The sequence below is a fragment of the Perca fluviatilis genome, chromosome 9, assembly GCF_010015445.1.
Source record: "Perca fluviatilis chromosome 9, GENO_Pfluv_1.0, whole genome shotgun sequence".
Taxonomy (NCBI): domain Eukaryota; kingdom Metazoa; phylum Chordata; class Actinopteri; order Perciformes; family Percidae; genus Perca; species Perca fluviatilis.
Genome location: NC_053120.1, coordinates 9,497,579 through 9,523,262, shown reverse-complemented (window position 1 = coordinate 9,523,262; position 25,684 = coordinate 9,497,579). Strand labels below are relative to the sequence as shown.

Sequence of the window (25,684 nt, the reverse complement as noted above, 5' to 3'; positions counted from 1 at the left end):
ACTATATCAGGCATTAAAGGACTTATGTCTCAGTTAGACTGACAGGGACTGCAGATGGAAACTAGCATTAGCTAACTCTGGTACAAAACATCTTTTCGTAAGATTAATGTATTTTGTACATTGTCCCTGACAAATAAACTAAAATAAATGAACTTGTCCATGCCATCTTTAACAGGCTTGACTACTGTAGTTTTGTTTTTAAATGTCTCTCTTAGAAGTCCTCTAAAGACCAGGAGAGATCACATCACTCCAGTTCTCAGATATTTTAACTGGCTTCCCGTTTGTGAAATAAGTTATTTTAAAATACTACTGTTGATTTATAAAGCACTGAGTGCTTTAGGGCCAAAATACATTTCTTCTTTATTATAATTGTTACAGATAACAGCACTACAATACAATATCTTTTCCCTCTGGTTAATCATTCACATGTTTGTCCAGACAGCTCATGTCACTTCCAGTCAACTGAAGCTTTTACTGGCAAGAGGACAGGGTCATCCCACCATCAGAACACCCCCACAATCAATGGGTGGCTCAGTGGCTCTTCCTCTGGTACACCTGATCTCAGGTTCATTACTATGGGCTTAATATGGGCTTTTGGTCATGGCTCAATTTGAATGCACTATTATGTTTCCTCATGATATCAGTATTTATCGTGCAGGATATAATGGACACATTTTGTTAATGGGAGGAATGACTTTAAAAGCACACTGCATACATACTAGTGGGGGAAAACGTACACATATCCTTACCAATGCAACATGTCCATTACAATTAAATCCTGCATCTGGAATCATATTCGGTGGAGCTATTTTTATCTACTTTATGGTGGTAGTTTACTTCAGTGTTTCCAAACCTAGGGGTGGGGCCCCTCTACAGTCCCACAAGATAAATCTGAGGGGTTGTATAATGAAGAAAAAACTAAAGAATTAGTATAGATAATTTGACCTCTATACCCTTTAAACAGTGTTTGGAAGGTAACCATCTAAGAAGTTTAGAAGAGAAAGTTCTCCAAAATGAGACAAGGAGTCCTCAGCTAGACTGCTTTTTTTATACGGTGCCACTGTATTGTATGAGGTTATATCATTTTCTATGTAAAATTTCCATCTGAAGAGTAACTAGCTGTTATGGAAATAAGGTATGGACCTGTTGATATTACAGCAATGTTTCCCTCTGAAATGTGGTAGTAGTAGCAGTAGTAGTAGTAGTAGTAGTAAAACTGTAAAATAGCATCAAATGGAAATACTTAAGTAAAGTACAAGTACCTTCAAACAGTAAATACCTGCTATACTGAATACCTCCTCCATTATTTATTCAAATGTTTTATTATGAGTATGAAAAATAAATCCTTAAAATCCAAATGTACTTAAAGGGATACTTCACCGATTTAGCATTAAGCTTTGTATCAGCAGAAACACTGTAGTATTTTTGAATGACTAAATGCTTCCCTCCTTCATGTCCCCCTGAGACGAGAGAAAAAAAAAAGGGCCTTGAAAAAATCTTCCGATGACGTAAAATGACGATTTTTGGGTCATCGGAAGATGTTTTGACCAGAGGCAATGGACTACAGCCAGTAGTACGAGCTACTTCTGCATGTTTTCAACCCACCCATAGGGGGTTGGACTGTCGTCTTTCACAGAGGCTTGCCGAAGCAAAACGAGCGTCAGCCATCTTGAGTCTTCGCTAAACAGTACCTACCTACTACCGCACACGTGTACCACCGGGATACATTGGTACAGATCGGAGAATATGCAGGACGCTTTATTACAGACGGAATACTCGACACACTACGCGAGCTTCGCCCGCCTGCTATGGAGACCAGCGGTGTCGCTTGATGCCTCTGGCCGGTAAAGGGACATCATCAGCGGAGAACGTTAGCCGGCCACCTGTTCCATCAATCCTGCTAGCAAGTGTCCGCTCATTAGACAACAAACTGGAATACATCCAACTTCAACAAAACTCACAACGCGAGTTCAGAGACTGCTGTGTTGTTGTTGTGGAAACATAGATGAACAACAGTGTACCGGACTATCCAGCTACCAGGCCTGCTGCTCTGTTGCCAGGTAAGACTAGTGGAGGGAGGCTGTGTTAACACGGACTGGTGCTTGTATCCAACTAACTGCTAACTGCTGGTGGAGTTTGTGACTGTTAAATGCCGACCATTCTACATTCAGCGCAAATTTACGGCTGTGTTTATACTCTGTGTTTACAGCCCACCAAGAGCTAATAGAAGTAGCTATGTGTTAGTTGAACTTTACGGAGCATATAATGTGTGTGCGCTAAACATAGCCTGTTTTGTATGTCGTTTTTATATAATGTTGTTTTTATATAATGTTGTTTTTATATAATGTCGTTTTTATAACCACTTGAGCCACGGTGAAACGTTTCGTGTATATGGTTGAAAATAAAATAAAACACACTTGAGTTGACTGTCTCACAAGCTATGTTTCCATCCACACGTTTTTATCCAAATTAAGTGATATCGAATGAAAAATGCCTTATGGAAACAGTAAAATTCGATAGAATTTCATGAATATCGACTCAAAGGAAATACGTTCGGTCTACTATGTTATTTGCCGAATAAATTAATGAATTGCGGTTAAGTTTTAGGTCATTTTCTGGTTGCAACCCGCCACAAAACGAAGAAGTATTTCCGCTCTGTTTCCACACATGACAGGTGTCAACAAAGACGGATGTAAGTGGACGAACGAGGAGACAAGAGACTTTAACAGCTATCTTAGATAACAATCTAAGAAATGCCATAATTTATCAGGAACTCGCAAAGGAAATGGCCAACAAAGGTTACGACAAGCCGTGGGACGTCCTGTGGAGTAAATGGAAGGCGCTCAAACAGCGATACATGTCTCAAAAAAGAGAGTTGATCAGATCCTCGGCCAAAGGCCCATCGTAGCTTCCTTGGCTTCTAATATTAACAACTTTTGTCTAGCAAAACTTTGTTCGCAAATGTTTGCTTGAATGTTGTGCGATTCAGTGCGAAAATGAATGTAAACACCTTAAAATGTCTCAAATCAATTCGATATACCAATTTAATCGCAAAACAGCATGTGACGTCATTACGCACAGGTTTTAATTCGCTTTAGAGCTGTTTGATGGAAACACACTTTCACCAGCTTTATTCGCATGAGTTTTTTTACCGAACTTCAGATAATTCGATTGACAAGTGGATGGAAACTTAGCTACTGTCTGTCTGTCTGTAAACGGTATGCGTGGCTTGGGAATAGACTCTAAGCAGCGAAGCAAGTGTATTCTGGGATTTGGTGTCTTTCATCCACAAGAGCCAAAAACACATTTTCTGGCTTTTCTCGGACTAGAAGCCACCAATTTTTAAAATCTTTTCACATTTCTACTACATAAGTGACCCAATTTAAAAATATATTTATCTTTGCAACGGTGAAATATCCTTTTAACAGTATTGCAGGCCTGACTAATACATACAAAGTAGTGTCTGATCTACTTAACCAAATGCTTTAATAAAACAATACATATAAAGTTTTATCAAGAGTATGAAAAATAAATCCTCTAAATTCAAATGTTGTGCTTAACAGCATTGCAGGCCAGACTAATACATACAAACATTAACCAAAGGCTTTAATAAAACAATATATATGAAGAACAAAACATGAGAACATGTATGTTTTATTAAAACTGTTGCAGTAGGTACAGAAGATCAGTTAATAACTGTACTTCTTGTTAATTGTTTACATGTTTGTCCGGCCAGATCATGTTCATCACATCCAGTTAACTAAAAACCTTTACTGGCAAGTGGGCAGGTTCACCACATCATCAATACATTGCTGACGCATGGACAATGTGCCGGTAGGTCTTCCTTCAGTACTAGGGTGACCATATTTTGATTTCCAAAAAAGAGGACAATCTGCCTGGCCTCGAGACAAATCCAGACAGTGGTGATTCTCAGAGGTTAATGAACATGCTTTATTATGCCTCAATTGTGCAAAAATAACTTCTGTAATAAAATCAAATCTGTAACAACATGTAACAAAATAATAGCTCTCTCTTAAAATAAATAAATAATATGAAATAATGTTCTAAATATGACCTCTTCTGTGTTAGAAAATCCAGCTTCAACAAAATATCTCTTAATACCTTTTCAATGTAATAAGATAAATAATAAAGACACTGAAACATATGTGCCAGCTTTGCACATGGTGCACTCCGCCTCCCACTTGTCCGGTCCCGACCGGGACGGTATGTGGGACATTTTTTTTGCAGTTCAACTGTGAAGCTGCACTAGTCTTGTTTTATGGTTGTAAGTGATGTAACTGATGTTTATACTTGTGCGCTAGTGTGTGCGTCGAGACGGCGTGTGTGTGTGTGTGTGTGTGTGTGTGTGTGTGTGTGTGTGTGTGTGTGTGTGTGTGTGTGTGTGTGTGTGTGTGATATAGAGCGGGGGAGAAGTGAGAGTGACAGCGAGCGAGTCCTACCGACTTTAGAGTCATAGTGAGAGAAACAAAGGTTCTCCCCTGTGTTTTCTGACCACGGTGGGAAATCTTTAGCAGGAAACGCTTCGGCATTTTGTGTGTAATGCTGCTCCGCTGTCTGCCCTGGTCCCTGTGTATGTGCGCGTCACAGAGCCGCTCACAAGGCAGCCTCTCGGGAATTACGTCACACAACAAAGTAGCCTACCGTAGTATTGTGTTGAGCAAAGTGCCAGTCAATTTAAGTACACGCTTAATGGTCCCATGAAAAACAGTGAAAACCGGACATTTTAATGAATTTATAAAAGCCCCCCGGACGCCCCGGACAGTAGGTAAAAAGTGGACATGTCCGGGCAAAAGAGGACGTTTGGTCACCCTATTCAGTACAAGTGAACTCGATAACATCATTATGGGATAAATAAAGCTTATCGTCATGACGATATTTGAAGGCAATATTATATGTGTTCATGAGCTCTCTATCCACAATACAGGGTTCTGCAAGAGATAACAGATAAACAGAACTTTAATAATGGGAAATTACTGCAAGTCATACTCCATTAGGGTTGGGTACCGAAACTTGGTGCCAATAGGGAACCGGTGCCGACGTAAACGGTAACGAGACAGAATAAGAACGAAAGTTTCGGTGCCTCATTTCGGTGCTTGACTTTACACTACACCTGACAGCATGTAACGTTAGCCTACCTTTAGCTAGCAGCTGGATTAAACACCGGTAAAATGCTGACAGCTAACGTTAAACGGGGTAAAGTGTGACTGTATTTCACTGTGGAGGACTTCAACAGCGGGATGTAACAGTCTGCTCTGCAGCGCAGCAGCAGCAGCTGCCGTTGTCGCAATTCATAGACAGTACAGTATGTTTATATGGTCGGAATTAAACAACACAGACGGTGCGTTCACTTGCAGCTGCCGTTGTCGGAATTAAACAACACAGACGGTGCGTTCACTTGCAGCTGCCGTTGTCGGAATTAAACAACACAGACGGTGCACTCACATAAAACAGGTAGCCTCGTGGTGCATTCACAGTAATTGTAAAAAAACCTTTTCCCATCTGGGGTTCAACAGCAATTTACTGGTGAAATAAGTTATTGTTATTGTTATAGTTATTACATTATTATTAAATCTTTAATTTTGACCATGGCCTTAGCAATAAACAAGTCACTGACTGTTGTTAACTACCCTTAATTTTTTCTTCTTCTTTTTTTTTAACTTTATTGAAAAGTACCAGTTCAGGCACCGTTTAGGCACCGGCACCGTTTTAAAAGTATCGATTTAGCACCGGAATCGAAAAAAAACCAAACGATACCCAACCCTATACTCCATGTATAATTATTACTTATCTTGGATAAAAAATATATTTAGAGTTAACAAATGAATATCAGTAATAATAATAATAAAAATAGTAATAATCAGTTTGCTTTGTTACAATACTCAACATACAGCGCATTACTGGCCAGCAAACTGTGAAACATAAGAATTTTTTATACCTTTTTTAGATAGGTTAGGAACCTCATATTACCTAAAAGAAATGCAGATACTGCACTCTTCCTCTAAACAATCTTCAGAGGAAGACACAGTATCTACAAAACAAATGTGTTCTTTCACCTCTCTTGTCCTATTTTAAAGGAAAATTATTATTTAGATAATTTACGGTCCATAGTTTTAGGGATCAGATGTATTTCTGTTTTATTTAAAGTGTATTAAAATAATAATAATCTACAATTTAAATATCTGATTTATAAGTTGTTTACTCATATCACGTCACATGAATTTTATAGAGTCAGAAGTTGAGATGTTAGTCTACTGTTCCTACTACTTTGCTAAGATAATGGACTTTACCTGTTTTTGTCTGCATCATGATTACGTTCATTAGCTGCCAAATTTATTTATTGACGTGGAATAACATACTTAAAATGTTTCTTCCAAAGGGCTATTTTTCAATTAGGATTAACAGCCGAGGGGAAATTTGTGAGTACATTTTGCTTTAGCTTAGGCTAGTCAGGGATATCTCACCAACTAGCTTTGACTTGATATATACATATATATATTTAGCAGATAATAATTAATTTTTTTTCACAAAAAAAGGTTGGGTTTAATCTTTAACAATGTGTTGTGTTGTATGAGGTTATATCATTATCAAAATTATCATCTGAAGAGTAACTAGCTGTTATGGAAATAAGGCATGGAGCTGTTGATATTACAGCAATGTTTCCCTCTGAAATATGGTAGTAGTAGTAGTAGTAGAACTGTAAAGTAGCATCAAATGGAAATACTTAAATAAAGTACAAGTACCTTCAAACAGTAAATGTACTTAGTTACTTTTCAACCCTGTTACAGTCGTGTGTCCAGCATCGGGGAGAATACTGTTTATTTAGTACCTGCTATACTGCATACCTCCTCCATTATTTATTCAAATGTTTTATTAAGAGTATGAAAAATAAATCCTTAAAATGCAAATGTACTTAAAAGCATTGCAGGTGTGACTAATACATACAAAGTAGTGTCTGATCTACTTAACCAAATGCTTTAATAAAACAATACAGATGAAGAGGAAAACATGAAAACATGTATGTTTTATTAAAACTGTTGCAGTAGGTACAGAAGATAAGTTAATAACTGTACTTCTTGTTAATCGTTTACATGTTTGTCCAGCCAGATCATGTTCATCACATCCAGTTAACTAAAAACCTTTACTGGCAAGTGGGCAGGTCCATCACACCATCAATACACTGCTGACGCATGGGCAATGAGCCGGTAGGTCTATGACCTGCAGTACAAGTGAACGTGATAAAATCATTATGGGTTGAATACAGCTTATCGTCATGACCATATCTGAAGGCAATATTATATCTGTTCATGAGGTCTCTATCCACAGTACAGGGTTCTGCAAGAGATAACAGATAAACAGAACTTTAATAAAGGATAATACTAATATAATATCTTTATATATATACACACATACAGTGCCTTGCGAAAGTATTCGGCCCCCTTGAACTTTTCAACCTTTTGCCACATTTAAGGCCTCAAACATAAAGATATAAAACTGTAATTTTTTGTGAAGAATCAACAACAAGTGGGACACAATCATGAAGTGGAACGAAATTTATTGGATATTTCAAACCTTTTAAACAAATAAAAAACTGAAATATTGGGCGTGCAAAATTATTCAGCCCCTTAAGTTAATACTTTGTAGCGCCACCTTTTGCTGCGATTACAGCTGTAAGTGGCTTGGGGTATGTCTCTATCAGTTTTGCACATCGAGAGACTGACATTTTTGCCCATTCCTCCTTGCAAAACAGCTCGAGCTCAGTGAGGTTGGATGGAGAGCGTTTGTGAACAGCAGTTTTCAGTTCTTTCCACAGATTCTCGATTGGATTCAGGTCTGGACTTTGACTTGGCCATTCTAACACCTGGATATGTTTATTTGTGAACCATTCCATTGTAGATTTTGCTTTATGTTTTGGATCATTGTCTTGTTGGAAGACAAATCTCCGTCCCAGTCTCAGGTCTTTTGCAGACTCCATCAGGTTTTCTTCCAGAATGGTCCTGTATTTGGCTCCATCCATCTTCCCATCAATTTTAACCATCTTCCCTGTCCCTGCTGAAGAAAAGCAGGCCCAAACCATGATGCTGCCACCACCATGTTTGACAGTGGGGATGGTGGGTTCAGGGTGATGAGCTGTGTTGCTTTTACGGAAACGCGTAACGTTTTGCATTGTTGCCAAAAAGTTCGATTTTGGTTTCATCTGACCACAGCACCTTCTTCCACATGTTTGGTGTGTCTCCAAGGTGGCTTTTGGCAAACTTTAAACGACACTTTTTATGGATATCTTTAAGAAATGGCTTTCTTCTTGCCACTCTTCCATAAAGGCCAGATTTGTGCAGTATACGACTGATTGTTGTCCTATGGACAGAGTCTCCCACCTCAGCTGTAGATCTCTGCAGTTCATCCAGAGTGATCATGGGCCTCTTGGCTGCATCTCTGATCAGTCTTCTCATTGTATGAGCTGAAAGTTTAGAGGGACGGCCGGGTCTTCGTAGATTTGTAGTGGTCTGATACTCCTTCCATTTCAATAATATCGCTTGCACAGTGCTCCTTGGGATGTTTAAAGCTTGGGAAATCTTTTTGTATCCAAATCCGGCTTTAAACTTCTCCACAACAGTATCTCGGACCTGCCTGGTGTGTTCCTTGTTCTTCATGATGCTCTCTGCGCTTTACACAGACCTCTGAGACTATCACAGAGCAGGTGCATTTATACGGAGACTTGATTACATACAGCTGGATTCTATTTATCATCATTAGTCATTTAGGTCAACATTGGATCATTCAGAGATCCTCACTGAACTTCTGGAGAGAGTTTGCTGCACTGAAAGTAAAGGGGCTGAATAATTTTCACGCCCACTTTTTCAGTTTTTATTTGTTAAAAAGTTTGAAATAGCCAATGAATTTCATTCCACTTCATAATTGGGACCCACTTGTTGTTGATTCTTCACAAAAAATTACAGTTTTATATCTTTATGTTTGAGGCCTAAATGTGGCGAGAAATGGGGCAAACAAACAATACAATTTAACACTAAGGCACTGTATATACACACACACATATATATATATATATATATATATATATATAGCTGACAAGTTCTTCTTTCATAAGGTAAAACAGATAATAATTATTTTTTACCAAATATGCAGTAACTGCATTTTGGCTTTGTAGGTCTGTGTTCAGCTCTACTGTTAGTATAATTTAAGACTCATTGTTGCCTGTTAATTATTATTGACTTCTTGTCTATCTTCATTATGTATTGTTTAAATCAAGTGGCTACATGCAAACACCAGAAACCAAAAAATAGTTTTACATAATGTATGCAAAATGCAAAATGCAACATGAAAAATGTGAAAGAAGTTGTAACTTACTGAGGCATTTCATCTGTCCAATCCATTCACCATTGATGCAGGTTCTGTAAGGCCCACCCTCCATGGTGTAGTAATTTTGACACATGAATTCAACCCTTTCTTGATGGCTGTAATCAGTTTTCACGGTGCCCTTGATGTCTCCATCTGTGAGAGGTGGTGGACTCCCACAGCCTACAATCTCTAAAAAATATATATTGGTACAAATAAGTTAGAATTTGAGGTATTATATTGTGGCACAGTTTAAAAGGTTTCACATATATTGCCACACCTTTGTGAGTGAGGGCTGCGGTAAATGTTTACATCACACAATATTTTGCAGTCCAAAATGTCTACCAAAAAATAAATACAAATCAGTAAATCCCCCTAAATATAATATTATCTTCTGTAGGCCTACTGAAGAAGGAAGGGATTCTAGAACTGAAGACATGGTAAATATACATTTACATGAGATATACCTTTTAAATTTGAAAATATATTTAGTTATAAGCCTTATGGTCTTAATTTAGTACGTTTTTTTCCCTGTTCAGTGATTCCCGGACCCCCTGTTGAAGATCCCTGCCCTAGGGCAATATAGAGAAATTAGCAATGCATTGTTGAAGTCCAGACAACACGTCGTCATTACATTTGGTCTCAGCCCACCAGCCTTTGTTTGTGAAAAGCTTATAACCTTTTCTGAAACTTGGTGGAAGGGTGTAACACGGGGCAAAGAAGAATACAATACATTTTGGAGCAGATCTGAATCACAGGGCACATGCACAAATTATGTTTTACTTTAGTTAAAACATAAAAACTTACACCATATGTAGCCTTAAAACTGTATTTGTTGTAGTTGTATGATAACTGTACAGCTCTCAATCCCAGTCCAACCACTTTGCTCACAGGTAACAGTAAACCGTTGTGCATATTGGACTTCTTCATTGTGGCTGTAACTTTCAAAGTCACCCTTCAGGTGTTCAGATAGTTTGAAAAACATAACTTTGGAACAAAAACCCCTGTTGTTTAGAAAACTCAAAATTACAGATTACTTGAGACTTTTACTCAGTGATTCATTTCCCAATAATCTGATTCACAAAATACATTATATTTGGGTTGTAAATAAATATCCCGCATATTCCATCACATTTTTTAAGAAAACGTGCCGCATAATCAAGGATTTTTGTCCGCAACAATCACAAAAGAATTTCTGGAAGGACTGAAGTAGTCTTTCATACTGCTGCCAGGAAGAACACACTTCATGTGTACATGTTTGTTTGTTTTGTTTTTAAGTAATAACATGTGACAGAAAGGATAACCCGAAGGCAGATGTTATCGGAGAATACAAGCAGAGATACCGCTACAATGAACAGGTCCGTTATCGCTGCAAAGATAGTTATCAAGGACAAGTCCCTCTAAACTGTAGAGAAAATGGTTGGATTGGGAATCCAAGGTGTACAGGTAAGAACGATCAGGACAACAAATTCAGTGTTGGCACGTGTTGTATCTTGAGTTGCGATGACATGTATTTCACACTTGTTAGTAGTACACATAAAAACATAGTTCTAGAAATAGCGATATGGGGAGTATAGACTTGTAAGCAAAGACATCAAGAGACTGACAGTGTGTGACAGAATGCAAGTAGCAGAAAGGCCGGAATAGTAATGATCTGACTATTCTGGGGCTATATTCTGAAAATAATATGGGCACCTGCTTCTTTTTGAATGTGATCACCAACAGTTATTTCTGTATTTATGTTGTGGGGTGAGGGGTGTGTATGGGAGTGAACATGAAGTAGCCTTGTAGTGAAGTGGTGTGGAGTACTACGCAACATAATACAGTATTTCCTCTGCAATGAGCACCATGGTACCAGGAAAGATTAATAATGAAGTGACTGAAATGGAAAAAGGGACTTTTATTTCCTGATTTAGTTACAGAATTTAGTTCCTGGGACTTTTCTAGTGAAAAACAGCCATTAGAAATATTAATCCTAACTGGACCAAAAGCTTCTTCTCCACTATCAAAAATATGGATACCAACATTAACAATCATAAATACAAGATTAATTTTACAATACCTTGACAGAGTGGATTTGGTGTCCATCCATCTCTGGTGCATGTGGCCAGGGTAGCATCATCTGTGCTCTTGAAGCCTGTCTCACAACTATAGCTTATAGTCTCACCCATTTTATATGGTTGATTTCTCCAGTAAGGGATACCCCAGGAATACACATGTTGTGGTTTTCGATTGCTGCATACGACCTCTAGAATAAGAGACAGACTTGTGTATCTTCAGTAAAGATTGATAATCATCATCACAGATTAATGAACCATACACACACACAGTAGAGAACAACAATCTGTCTATGGTTGTACCTGTGCATACTGGTCTGATAGTCCACTCTCCGTACACATTGCATGTAGTTACTGCTGATTCCTGATTGTTAGAAATCCCGTACTTCTCTCCACAAATGACTCTCAGTGTCTCACCAGGTAAAAACACATTTCTGGAAACAGATCCATAGCTGGTTCCCTCGCCTGGCATCAGCTCCAGTCTACATTTTATTGCTGCATTTGTTGGGAAATGAAGCACATCATCTATTAGCACCAATTTCCACTTGGCAGTGTGATATAACCAATAAATTGCATTAATCAGTTTATACTTACGTTCACACGCAGGTGTGGGGGTCCACTCGGCTCTTATTCCTACTTTTGTGCATTTTGAGGGTCTGTCTTCAGTGCGTTTATATCGATCATTACACATAAAGCGCAGGACATCATGTTCTTTGTACTCTTGGATATTGTGATCAGGCACATAACCATTTTCTATCAGAGGTACTGTACATTTAATCTCTGTTGAAGAATACACACAAGCATTAATATTACTACAAGTTTTCATTAAAAAGGTAAATGATCAGTAGTGATGAACTTCATTTGAGAGTAAAATGATGTGCCTATTTTGAACATTCAGAAGTCATTTTTTTCAAGATTTTGCCAAATCCTGATGGAAGAACAGGCAAAGACATATTTCTTTTCCAATAAAAGCTTTAAATGCATTGGTTTGTTTTTCTTCAAGTGAAAATATACTGTCCAGTTTGTCAACTACTGACGCTATAGTGGCATCAACAGAAACCTCTGCATCAGCTGCAGCCATTTACTCTGTTGGTTGACATGATGTTAGACTACATGGTGGTCATGACGTGGTTAGTGCTTGTGTTTGCTGTTACTAAGTAGTTGCCAGGTGATTGGTTGCTATGGTGTTTTATGCATGTATGCATGCACCTATGCATTTTGGAGGTTGGCCACTCCACTCTCCATTTTCATCACAATACAACTCTGCTGACGCAGGATCTGACAGGATGTAACTGTTGGACTTGCAGCTGAACCGAACTACATTGCCATAGGTCGCTTCCTCTGGGTCCCCATTCACCTGGACATTATTGTCCACATGAATCACTGGGCACTGTTGGGCTGGAAGGAAAAATATGATAAAAAATAAATAAATTGGATAACAAAAAAACATCAAATGTATCAACCTATAAGCAGAACATCATGTTCTTTGTACTCTCGGATATCGCAATCAGGCACATAACCATTTTCTATCAGAGGTACTGTACATTTAATCTCTGTTGAAGAATACACACAAGTATTAATATTACTACAAGTTTTCATTAAAAAGGTAAATGATCAGTACTTGTTGAACCTGATATAAGAAGAGTAAAATTATGTACCTTTTTTAAACATTCAGAGGTAATAATCATTGATAACAGCTTGAATTCCATGAATTCCTAGTTTTGTGTATTTTGAAGGTATGGCTTCATTGTGTATACATGTAGGATTACAGCTAAAGTGCAGGACTATAGGTATAGCATGACATTAAGAAATTTGCTGTTCATAATTGTTGAAAAGCTAAGTACATATTTGCGACCTTTCCTCACTGGTGGATAAAAACGTTAAACTGGGATTGCATGGATTTTGGTTGTATTTACCCAGTGTAGATTGGCTGAGGTCACTTACAGCAACTCTCTGTTGCACATTAACACCTGTCCTAAGAGATTAACCAATGCTCTATACTAGCCCAGTCTTGTGCCATTAGCCACTGTGTTTGGTGTGATGGTGCCATTGTCTGTTTAAATTAAAATGAGAAGTTGTGTGGTTTGGAAAATAAAGAGTTGACATGGCTTTGATAATCATTTGAAATCAATTTTTGTCCCAACTTGCAGCCAGCAAATACTGCTCATATGAGTGCAAGTAGAGAGTAAAATGATGTGCCTATTTTGAACATTCAGAAGTCATTTTTTCAAGATTTTGCCAAATCCTGATGGAAGAATGGGCAAAGACATATTTATTTTCCAATAAAAGCTTTAAATGCATTGGTTTGTTTTTCTTCAAGTGAAAATATACCGTCCAGTTCGTCAACTACTGACGCTATAGTGGCATCAACAGAAACCTCTGCATCAGCTGCAGCCATTAACTCTGTTGGTTGACATGATGTTAGGCTACATGGTGGTCATGACGTGGTTAGTGCTTGTGTTTGCTGTTACTAAGTAGTTGCCAGGTGATTGGTTGCTATGGTGTTTTATGCATGTATGCATGTACCTATGCATTTTGGAGGTTGGCCACTCAACTCTCCATTTTCATCACAATACAACTTTAGCTGGTATGTTAGGCCCCAAGCATCAACTGACAAAAATTTATGTATGTAATGTATGCATGCGTGTTGTTTTCTAACTGCAGTAAAACAACAGAGAAAATGGACCTGAAATCTGACATGCTTACCATTCTGTTGTAAAGATGAATCACTGTTCAGTAACAGGATCAAAAGCCAAAGAAGGTGAAAGAGTCTCATTGTGAAGATCCAGGAATCTCTGTATTTAGGAACTCCACTCTTTGAGGCTGAGGTAAAGTTTTTCCTCTTAGAAGTATTCAGATTGAAGTCTGTCTGTGCAGTAGAAATGCAGACATTTGCAGTGAAACACACCCACACACTCATACATGCACCCACACACACTCACACACGCAAGCATGAACACACGTAGCACGCCCGCCCGCCCACACACACACACACAAACACAAACACACACACACACACACACACACACACACACACACACACACACACACACACACACACACACACACACACACACACACACGTATTTACACAGTTTCCCAAAACAAGGAATGAGATTAGAAATGTAAATAAATCCAAACAGCATTTTGCAATATTGGTTTAATTTAGTAATTTATTAATTTCAGCTTTCAGGCATGGATTTACTTGGGTCAAGGAATCAGGGTCAGGAATGGTTATAAAATAGAAAATAATAGAACGTTTGACCAACATGCTATCATTAAAGACACCAAACAACGTTGTACATCTTGGTGTAGTCATGGACTCAGACCTACAGTTGAACATAGTAGGCAGCATGGTGGCTCAGTGGTTTGCACTTCTGCCTCACAGCAAGAAGGTGCTGGGTTCAAATCAAGGTCGTCTGAGGCCTTTCTGTGTGGAGTTTGCATGTTCTCCCTGTGCTATTGTGGCTTTCCCCAGGTGCTCTGATTTCTTCCCACTATGAAGACATGCATGCTATGCAACTAGAACTACAGTTGAAAATTAGCTGACTAGATAACACTGGCACATTTACAGAAATGTTCATTAATGTCCTACGTGCATCACACGTAGTAAACTTTGTGGTTTTCTAAAATTTTAAGCACTTTTGTCGTTGTTGCAACCAAATGAAGAAGTCAAACACATAGCACTGTATACTGCTACCTACAGGCATGTCGCTACAGTCTTATTATGAGTTAAATACCGTCTAATTAGTTATTTTGTAGCTTGTGCAGTAAGAGAACGTGCTACTACCTTGGAAATGCAACATCTGGTCTCAGAATATGAAAAAACAGGCATTTTTTTCATTTCTGTTTTCTAGTGATTATATGTTTTGTTGTATGAAATAGAAAATGAAAATCAAATGATTTTTTAAATTTCGCTCATTGGTTTTGACAATGAAAAGGAAAAATGCTTTGTATTTCAATTTTCAATTTTTTTTTTTAAAACGAAAATCAAATAACCGCTCGTTTTTTTTGTTTTTTAAAGTGCCCATATTATGCTCATTTTCAGGTTCATAACTGTATTTTAAGATTGTACCAGAATAGGTTTACATGGTTTAATTTTCAAAAAACACCATATTTTTGTTGTACTGCACAGCTCTCTCTCACTGCTGCAGATCCTCTTTTCACCAGGTTTCTGTTTTAGCTACAGAGTGAGACCTCTTTTCATCTTCTTCTTCTGTACTATCTTTGATTGCACTTGCACATGCTCAGTAGCTCAGATGTAGATCATGTCAGCTAGCTAACTCTAGAGACAGTAAAAGAAAGGCTGTTTCTCCAACTTCAGTCAGTTACAATGCGGGATTAGCTGGGAGACTTCTAAATGAGGGCGCACATGTAAGTAGTTCTTTTGGAGATTATGGTGAACTTGTGTGTGTTGTAGCAGTGCTACTATTGAGAACGACGTAGCATGCTAGCGTTAGCATTAGCGTTAGCATGCTAATGCTAACGGTTAGCATGCTAACGAGCTAACGGTTGTGGTTAGCCAGCTCATTTCGGACTGTGACGTCACAGACCGAGCTGATTTTGAACAGCTCACTAGGAGACTGAAGGCAGGACACATTCAGAAACCATATCTCTCTCAAAACAGCATGGATGGATTTTTTTCAAAGTTTGTATGTGTGTGGAAGCACCAGAGACACAAAAGAACACCCCAAATCCCAGAAAAAGTGATTTTTTCATAATATGGGCACTTTAATACCTGTTAATGAAATGAAAATCAAATGACCAAAATATACACTGACCCTTGTCAGCTGATGTCTCAGCTAGATTTTCTAAAAACTTGTCCATGCCATCTCTAACAGGCTTGACTACTGTAGTTTTGTTTTTAAATGTCTCTCTTAGAAGTCCTCTAAAGACCAGGAGAGATCACATCCATCCAGTTCTCAGATATTTTAACTGGCTTCCCGTTTGTGAAATAAGTTATTTTAAAATACTACTGTTGATTTATAAAGCACTGAGTGCTTTAGGGCCAAAATACATTTCTTCTTTATTATAATTGTTACAGATAACAGCACTACAATACAATATCTTTTCCCTCTGGTTAATCATTCACATGTTTGTCCAGACAGCTCATGTCACTTCCAGTCAACTGAAGCTTTTACTGGCAAGAGGACAGGGTCATCCCACCATCAGAACACCCCCACAATCAATGGGTGGCTCAGTGGCTCTTCCTCTGGTACACCTGATCTCAGGTTCATTACTATGGGCTTAATAAGGGCTTTTGGTCATGGCTCAATTTTAAAGATAATTTTTTGGGCATTTTCAGTCTTTATTTTGATAGGACAGCAGAATACATGAAATGGGAGAGAGAGAAAGAGAGAGAGGGAATGACATGCAGCAAAGGACCACAGGTCAGAGTTGAACCCGGGCACGCTGCATCGAGGAGTGAACCTCTATATATGGGTGCCTGCTCTACCAACTGAACTATCCGGGCACCCATGGCTCAATTTGAATGCACTATTATGTTTCCTCATGATATCAGTATTTATCGTGCAGGATATAATGGACACATTTTGTTAATCGGAGGAATGACTTTAAAAGCACACTGCATACCAATGGGGGAAAACGTACACATATCCTTACCAATGCAACATGTCCATCACAATTAAATCCTGCATCTGAAATCATCGAGGTGGAGCTATTTTGATCTACTTTATGTTGGTAGTTTACTTCAGTGTTTCCAAACCTAGGGGTGGGGCCCCTCTACAGTCCCACAAGATAAATCTGAGGGGCTGTGAAATGAAGAAAAAACTAAAGAATTAGTATAGATAATTTGACCTCTATACAATTTAAACAGTGTTTGGAAGGTAACCATCTAAAAAGTTTAGAAGAGAAAGTTCTCCAAAATGAGACAAGGACTCCTCAGCTAGATTGTGTTTTTTATACGGTGCCACAAGAGAAAAAAAGGTTGGGTTTAATCTTTAACAATGTGTTGTATTGTACAAGGTTATATCATTATCTATGTAAAATTATCATCTGAAGAGTAACTAGCTGTTATGGAAATAAGGCATGGAGTTGTTGATATTACAGCAATGTTTCCCTCTGAAATGTGGTAGTAGTAGTAGTAGTAGTAGAACTGTAAAGTAGCATCAAATGGAAATACTTAAATAAAGTACAAGTACCTTCAAACAGTAAATGTACTTAGTTACTTTTCAACCCTGTTACAGTCGTGTGTCCAGCATCGGGGAGAATACTATTTATTTAGTACCTGCTATACTGCATACCTCCTCCATTATTTATTCAAATGTTTTATTAAGAGTATGAAAAATAAATCCTTAAAATGCAAATGTACTTAACAGCATTGCAGGCGTGACTAATACATACAAAGTAGTGTCTGATCTACTTAACCAAATGCTTTAATAAAACAATACATATCTAGAGGAAAACATGAGAACATGTATGTTTTATTAAAACTGTTGCAGTAGGTACAGAAGATAAGTTAATAACTGTACTTCTTGTTAATCGTTTACATGTTTGTCCAGCCAGATCATGTTCATCACATCCAGTTAACTAAAAACTTTTACTGGCAAGTGGGCAGGTTCACCACACCATCAATACACTGCTGGCGCATGGGCAATGAGCCGGTAGGTCTATGACCTGCAGTACAAGTGAACGTGATAAAATCATTATGGGTTGAATACAGCTTATCTTCATGACCATATCTGAAGGCAATATTATATCTGTTCATGAGGTCTCTATCCACAGTACAGGGTTCTGCAAGAGATAACAGATAAACAGCATTTTATTAATGGGAAATTACTTCATATCAAACTCTATGTATAATAAATGCTATTCTTAGGATAAAGGATAATACTAATATAATATCTTTATATACACACACACACACACACACACACATATATATATATATATATATATATATATATATATATATATACACACACACACAAACACAATATATATATATATATATATATATATATATAGCTGACAAGTTCTTCTTTCATAAGGTAAAACAGATAATAATTATTTTTTACCAAATATGTAGTAACTGCATTTTGGCTTTGTAGGGCTGTGTTCAGCTCTACTGTCAGCATAGTGTAAGACTCATTGTTGCCTGTTAATTATTATTTACTTCTTGTCTATCTTTATTGTAATGTTTGTTTAAAAGTGGCTACATGCAGACACCAGAAACCCAAAAAATAGTTTTACATAATGTATGCAAAATCCTCAACAAGTGCAACATGAAAAATGTGAAAGAAGTTGTAACTTACTGAGGCATTTGATCTGACCAATCCATTCACCATTGATGCAGGTTCTGTAAGGCCCACCCTCCATGGTGAAGTAATTTTGACACATGAATTCAACACTTTCTTGATGGCTGTAATCACTTTTCACGGTGCCCTTGATGTCTCCATCTGTGAGAGGTGGTGGACTCCCACAGCCTACAATCTCTAAAAACATATATATTGGTACAAATAAGGTAGAGGTTGAGGTATTATATTTTGGCACAGTTTAAAAGGTTTCACATATATTGCCACACCTTTGTGGGTGAGGGCTGCGGAAAATGTTTACATCACACAATATTTAGCAGTCCAAAATGTCTACCAAAAAAATAAATACAAATCAGTCACAAAAACAGTTTTCCCCCTAAATATAATATTATCTTCTGTAGGCCTACTGAAGAAGGATTGGATTCTAGAACTGAAAACATGGTTAATATACATTTACATGAGATATACCTTTTAAATTTGAAAATATATTTAGTTATAAGTCTTTGGTCTTAATTTAGTACGTTTTTTCAATGATTTCTAATACTTTGTAGAAACATATCCTAAAACTGTATGATGAATAATTATATTGATCTCTTAGACAGTATATCACAATCTAATGAGCACATAGGAATGGGAACATACATGGGGTCTGACCAGGAAACCTGGCCATTTAAAATTGTGAATATGTAATTAAATGCAGGTCATTAAAATTAACAACAGTAAATTGGTGGTCTAGTGGTTAAGAAATGATTTTGGGACTGACAGGAAAAAATCTTGGTGGGGAAAGTGAAAGAGCAATGCTTGTCCCTCCCTCATTACCACCACTGAGGTGTCCTTGAGCAAGGCCCTTAACCCCAACTGCTCCAGTGGAGCTGCTCAGTGGCCAGCAGATCAGACTGTGGTTGCACTGGGCAGCTTCCAGGTTTGAATGTCTAACTGTGTGAATGTGATCAGGTCATCGTTGCAAATGAGAAGTTGTTCTCAATCCACTTACCTGGATAAATAAAGGTTAAAAGAAATCACACTAAAACAACACGTTGTCATTACATTTGGCCTCAGCCCACCAGCCTTTGTTTAAGAAAAGCTTATAACCTTTTCTGAAACTTGGTGGAAGGGTGTAACACGGGGCAAAGAAGAATACATTTTGGAGCAGATCCGAATCACAGGGCAGATATACAAATTATTTTTCACTTTAGTTAAAACATACACTACTTACACCATATGTAGCCTTAAAACTGTATTTGTTGTAGTTGTATGTTACCTGTACAGCTCTCAATCCCAGTCCAACCACTTTGCTCACAGGTGACAGTAAACCGTAATTGTGCATTGTCATTACATGTATAATGGACTTCTTCATTCTGACTGTAACTTTCAAAGTCACCCTTCAGGTGTTCAAATAGTTTGAAAAACATAAATTTGGAATAGAAACCGCTGCAGAAACCCCAGTTACCGCAGTTACCGCTGTTGTTTAGAAAACTCAAAATTACAGATTATGTGTGACTATTACTCAGTGATTCTTTTCCCAGTAATCTCTGAAAAAATTTATTGTATACTGGATTTGGGATTGACTGGGAGAATAAATTTGACAGGTTTGGCTGAGATGGTAATTCCTTAAAATCATTAAATTGCATGCATTTAAAAAACAGAAAAACAATAACAAAATGTGCCAACACAGAATTTGTTGTCCTGAACGTCCTTACCTCTACACGTTGGAGTCCCGATCCAACCATCTCCTCCACAGGTTAGAGTGAATTCTCCTCCTTGATAACCCTCCCTGCAGCGATAACGGACCTGTTCATTGTAGCGGTATGTCTGCTTGTATTCGCTGATAACTTCTGCCTTCGGGACATTCTTTCTGTCACATGTTATTTCTAAAAAACAAAACAAAACAAACATGTACACATCAAGTGTGTTCTTACTGGCAGCAGTATGAAAGACTGCTTTCAAATAGTTAGAAACAAAACATTTGTCATATAAAAAGGCTGGTCTCCAAGAGAAAGAGAAGCCTTTATTGATCCTCAGAGGAGACATTCAGTTGTTGCAGCAGCACAAAGACAGAAATAAATACAGATAAATAGGGATAGTAAAATAAATAAGGAGTTATATACAAGTAGAATAAGAATAGAAGTAAAAATAGAAACTATACAAGAGCAATTAAAGACAAAGTCACTAAGTAAGTTTCTTCCCCTTGTCTCATCTCAGATCTTGTAGTGCTCCAGAATGAGCACATTATTATGCAACATTAAAATGAATGAGAGCTAACAAGCTGTGCTTTTAAAAGATTAATATCAGTTTTAAAATTTTGATTAGTTTGGTATTCTGTGGAGTAAAAAAACCAATGCTTGCAAACCTCAAAACCTTTTTATTTTTTATTTTTATTTTACTGTTACTGCTGTTGTTTAGAAAACTCAAAATTACAGATTATTTGCGACTTTTATTCAGTGATTCATTTCCTAATAATCTCTTTAACAAAATACATTATATAGTGGTGTAAGCATGACTGTACTGGATTTGGGATTGACTGGGAGAATAAATTTGACAGGTTTGGCTAAGATGGTAATTTCTCAAAATCAATAAATTGCATGCATGTCTAAACAAAAAAGCAATAACAAATGTTATTAAATGTTGCATGTGCCAACACTGAATTTGTTGTCCGGAACGTCACTTACCTGTACACCTTGGATTCGCGATCCAACCATTTTCTCCACAGGTTAGAGTGAATTGTCCTTGATAACCCTCCCTGCAGACATAACCGACCTGTTCATCGTAGCGGTATCTCTGCTTGTATTCTCCGATAACATCTGCCTTCGGGATATCCTTTCTGTCACATGTTATTTCTTAAAAACAAAAGAAACAAACATGTATACATCAAGTGTGTTCTTACTGGCAGCAGTATGAAAGACTACTTTGATATTATATTTATTTCACACTTGTTAGTACACATAAAAACATAGTTATAGAAATAGTGATGTGGGTAAGCTAATGGGGGTCCTTTTAATGAACAATAAACAAACATGAAGTAGCCTTGTAGTGAAGCTGTGTGGAGTACTACGCAACATGATACACTCTTGTCATGGAGGTATAAAGCATTCAAATATAATACATAATATCCACCAATTACAATACTTTATATAAACTTTGTTATAAGTTATCATGATTCTACACATTTTTCAAGATTTTTACAAGGCCGTATGAAAGAATTATGTCTTATAAATGTGCTTATTATGCATTACAGACAGTTACAGTTCATAGAAATTGGTAACATGAATTTTCTTTTTTAGCTGGTGTCTTAGGCCCCAAGCATCAACTGACAAAAAATATATGTATGTAATGTATGCATGCATGTTGTTAACTGCAGTAAAACAACAGAGAAAATGAAATCTTCTGAAATCTGACATGCTTACCATTCTGTTGTAAAGATGAATCACTGTTCAGTAACAGGATCAAAAGCCAAAGAAGGTGAAAGAGTCTCATTGTGAAGATCCAGGAATCGCTGTATTTAGGAACTCCACTCTTTGAGGCTGAGGTAATGTTTTTCCTCTTAGAGTTATTCAGATTGAAGTCTGTCTGTGCAGTAGGAATGCAGACATTTGCAGTGAAACAGTCTCACACCCCCACCAACACACACACACACAAACACACACACACACACACACACACACACACACACACACACACACACACACACACACACACACACACACACACACACACACACACACACACAAAACAATGAATGAGATTAGAAATGTAAATAAATCCGAACAGTATTTTGCAATATTGGTTTAACTTAGTAATTTATTAATAAATTACTAAAGTAAGTAAAAAAAGTAAGACTATATCAAACATTAAAGGACTTATGTCTCAGTTAGATTTCTAAAAACTTGTCCATGCCATCTTTAACAGGCTTGACTACTGTAGTTTTGTTTTTAAATGTCTCTAAAGCAGAGATCTTCAACAAGGGGTCCGTGACCCATAGGGGGTCCTCAGAGTTACTGCAGTGTGGTCGCTATATTATTGAATTTTAAATTAAAAATAAATAAATAATAATACAGTTTTTTTCCGATTGCTAAACGACAGTGGGCACAACTGGAGTCACGTGTGCAAAACTCAAACTACAGTCTGCACTACCAACAGTCACCTGAGCTAAACAGTTCACATCTCCTGCAAAACTCATTCAAAGCAACACAACGCTTAACACGTCTCAAACAGTATGCACAGGCCTCACTGAGATAACACACACTGTCACTCAGAACACACTGAGGGAAAAAACACTAGCGTCAACCACCAATACAGAAATTACAAACTTTTTCATCTTTACAGTTTGAACAATTTGAGTGGCTTGATACTACTCAACAGTTTATTTAAGGAAAAAATATAGATTGTTTAGCATACCAATTTTTACATAAGGTAAACAAGAAGGAATGAAAATCAGCAGTTTTCTTCAATAAAGTATTTTGTCTCTGGTAATTTATGGAATTACTGGGGGAAAAAAAATTAAGGTACATACGTAACAGTACCAAAGAATAGTGTGATTAATCCTGCCTCTCTCCAGCATCATGTGGCAAGTTCTCTTCATCACATTGGATGTCTGCATAATCTCTAAATAGAAATGTATGTTGTGTTTCTATTGCTTTCACCTCCATTACTTTCTGAAAAACAGTAAGAACGCAGTTTTACTATTGTAAAGATATAGTGTTTTTCACTTTTTTTTATAGCTGTGTATATAACCTCAGACATCTTACCTGGACATATTGGTATCGTTGCTCTTTTACCTGTTTCTCTCAAACAGTACAGTGTATGATTGTTTCATTCTTATTTGGTGTTTGTATTACAAAAAAGGCTTTCTGAGCTTTCTCTGTATAAATACCGTATATCTTCACTAACTAGTCTAAAATAAGACACCTGCTTAGGCTTTCAGCTAAAATTGCAATCAGCAGTGTTTGATAGGCACCAGACTGGAATCTATTCTGTTTTGAATGTGTGGTTAACAGCTTTGACAGCAGTGTGTTAGCATTTGAACAAAGTGCTGTAAATCTACAGTGTTGTGCACGTTGTGGTTAAAGTCATGGGATAAGTGTGTAGAGTTTTGAAAACTGTGTTCAAGCAATGAAAAACGAACTAGAGTTTGGTCCACATGAACTGCTGCTGTGCAGACTGTAGTTAGCGTTTTGCACATGTGACTCCAGTTGTGCCCACTGTCGTTTAGCAATCGAAAAAAGTGTAAAAACTGTAATAATAATAAAAAATTATATATATATATATCATATATATGGAGCTCAGCATAAATTCCTTGCAGGAAGACTTCTAAACTTAATCACATTTCTCTCTCTTCTAAAACTGAACAGCTGTTAGAGGCGTTCACTTTTATCTAACCAATCAGAAATGGCCTTGAATTTCACGAGCCAATCACTGCATTTTAAACCTGTCTCTCTCTGCTGCTCAGTTGTCATATCATGCATTCGTACAATAAATCTTTGCATATCTGCAACAAAGTCTCTCCTGATTGAAATATATATATATATATATATATATATATATATATATATATATATATATACATGAATACAACAAATCAGCCTATTCGTATAAAAAATGTTTTTACTTAGACAACATTGAGGATTTACTTTACTAATCAAGGTAAGGTAGCCACTATGGGAGCCATTCACAGAAAGGATTTGCTGTACCTTCCACATTTATAAATTATACATGAATATCCATTCATTTTCATCCATCTGACCCAGTATAATAAGTATAACCCAATTTTATACAATGTATGTAATAGGGGGTCCCTGCTCTGTCTCTCTTTCAGCTAATGGTTCCTTGGCCTAAAAAACGTTGAAGACCCCTGCTCTAAAGACCAGGAGAGATCACATCACTCCGGTTCTCAGATATATTTTAACTGGCTTCCTGTTTGTGAACTAAGTTATTTTAAAATGCTACTGCTGATTTATAAAGCACTGAGTGCTTTAGGGCCAAAATACATTTTTGTCAGACTCGCTGTGTGCGAGCCTGAATGTGCGAACGCTGCTCTGCACGTTTGATGCAGGGACGTAGCTAAGTATTTGAGGGGCAGGGGGCTAAGATTACATCTACAATTATTATTTATTATGAATTAATATAAATTAATTGTTTGTTTCAATGTTTTAAGAAGCCTGTGCACATAGTGGCAGTTTGTTTTTACAAGCAAAGTTTTTTGAATGCCAAAGTTAGGGGGGCAGCTGGGGGGGCAAGGCCCTACAGTGGGGGGGCAGCTGCCCCCCCTTGCCCCCCTGTAGATCCGCCCCTGTAAAGCACTGAGTGCTTTAAGGCCAAAAAACATTCATGTTATATTACAACTGTTACAGATAACAGCACTACAATACAATATTTCTTCCCTCTGGTTAATCATTCACGTTTGTCCAGACAGCTCATGTAACTTCCCGTCAACTGAAGCTTTTACTGGCAAGAGGACAGGGTCATCCCACCATCAGAACACCCCCACAATCAATGGGTGGCTCAGTGGCTCTTCCTCTGGTACACCTGATCTCAGGTTCATTACTATGGGCTTAATATGGGCTTTTGGTCATGGCTCAATTTGAATGCACTATTATGTTTCCTCATTATATCAGTATTTATCGTGCAGGATATAATGGACACATTTTGTTAATGGGAGGAATGACTTTAAAAACACACTGCATACATACTAGTGGGGGAACACGTACACATATCCTTACCAATGCAACATGTCCATTACAATTAAATCCTGCATCTGAAATCATCGAGGTGGAGCTGTTTTGATCTACTTTATGTTGGCAGTTAAAGTGATGGTTCGGAGTAATTTACCATAGGGTCCTTTGCACCATGACCTCGAGCCAAACACCCCCCCAGAAGCTTTTTTCACCTGGGTCTAACATTGGGCGAGTTAGCGTAGAGTACCAAAGGTCTACACTAGTATATATAGGTTATGCTCTCATAAAACGATGGATTGGAAAGTTTGTA

At 37.5% G+C, this 25,684-nt stretch overlaps 2 protein-coding genes across 10 annotated transcripts in view; both read right to left on the bottom strand.

Moving 5' to 3' along the window:
• The window catches only part of LOC120566011 (complement factor H-like), a 159,031-nt gene that overhangs the window by 20,273 nt on the left and 113,074 nt on the right, over nucleotides 1–25,684 (bottom strand). For all 9 annotated transcript variants that reach the window (XM_039812203.1, XM_039812202.1, XM_039812205.1 and 6 more), the window contains 2 exons: nucleotides 21,373–21,540; nucleotides 20,404–20,574 (listed from right to left, as the gene is read on the bottom strand). In XM_039812203.1, coding sequence (XP_039668137.1) covers nucleotides 20,404–20,574; nucleotides 21,373–21,540 — 339 coding nt within the window. The remainder of the gene's footprint in view (nucleotides 1–20,403; nucleotides 20,575–21,372; nucleotides 21,541–25,684) is intronic.
• The window catches only part of LOC120566012 (complement factor H-like), a 99,218-nt gene continuing 90,869 nt past the window's right edge, over nucleotides 17,336–25,684 (bottom strand). Inside the window, exon 15 of the mRNA XM_039812208.1 lies at nucleotides 17,336–18,182. Coding sequence (XP_039668142.1) covers nucleotides 17,989–18,182 — 194 coding nt within the window. The 3' untranslated portion in view covers nucleotides 17,336–17,988. The remainder of the gene's footprint in view (nucleotides 18,183–25,684) is intronic.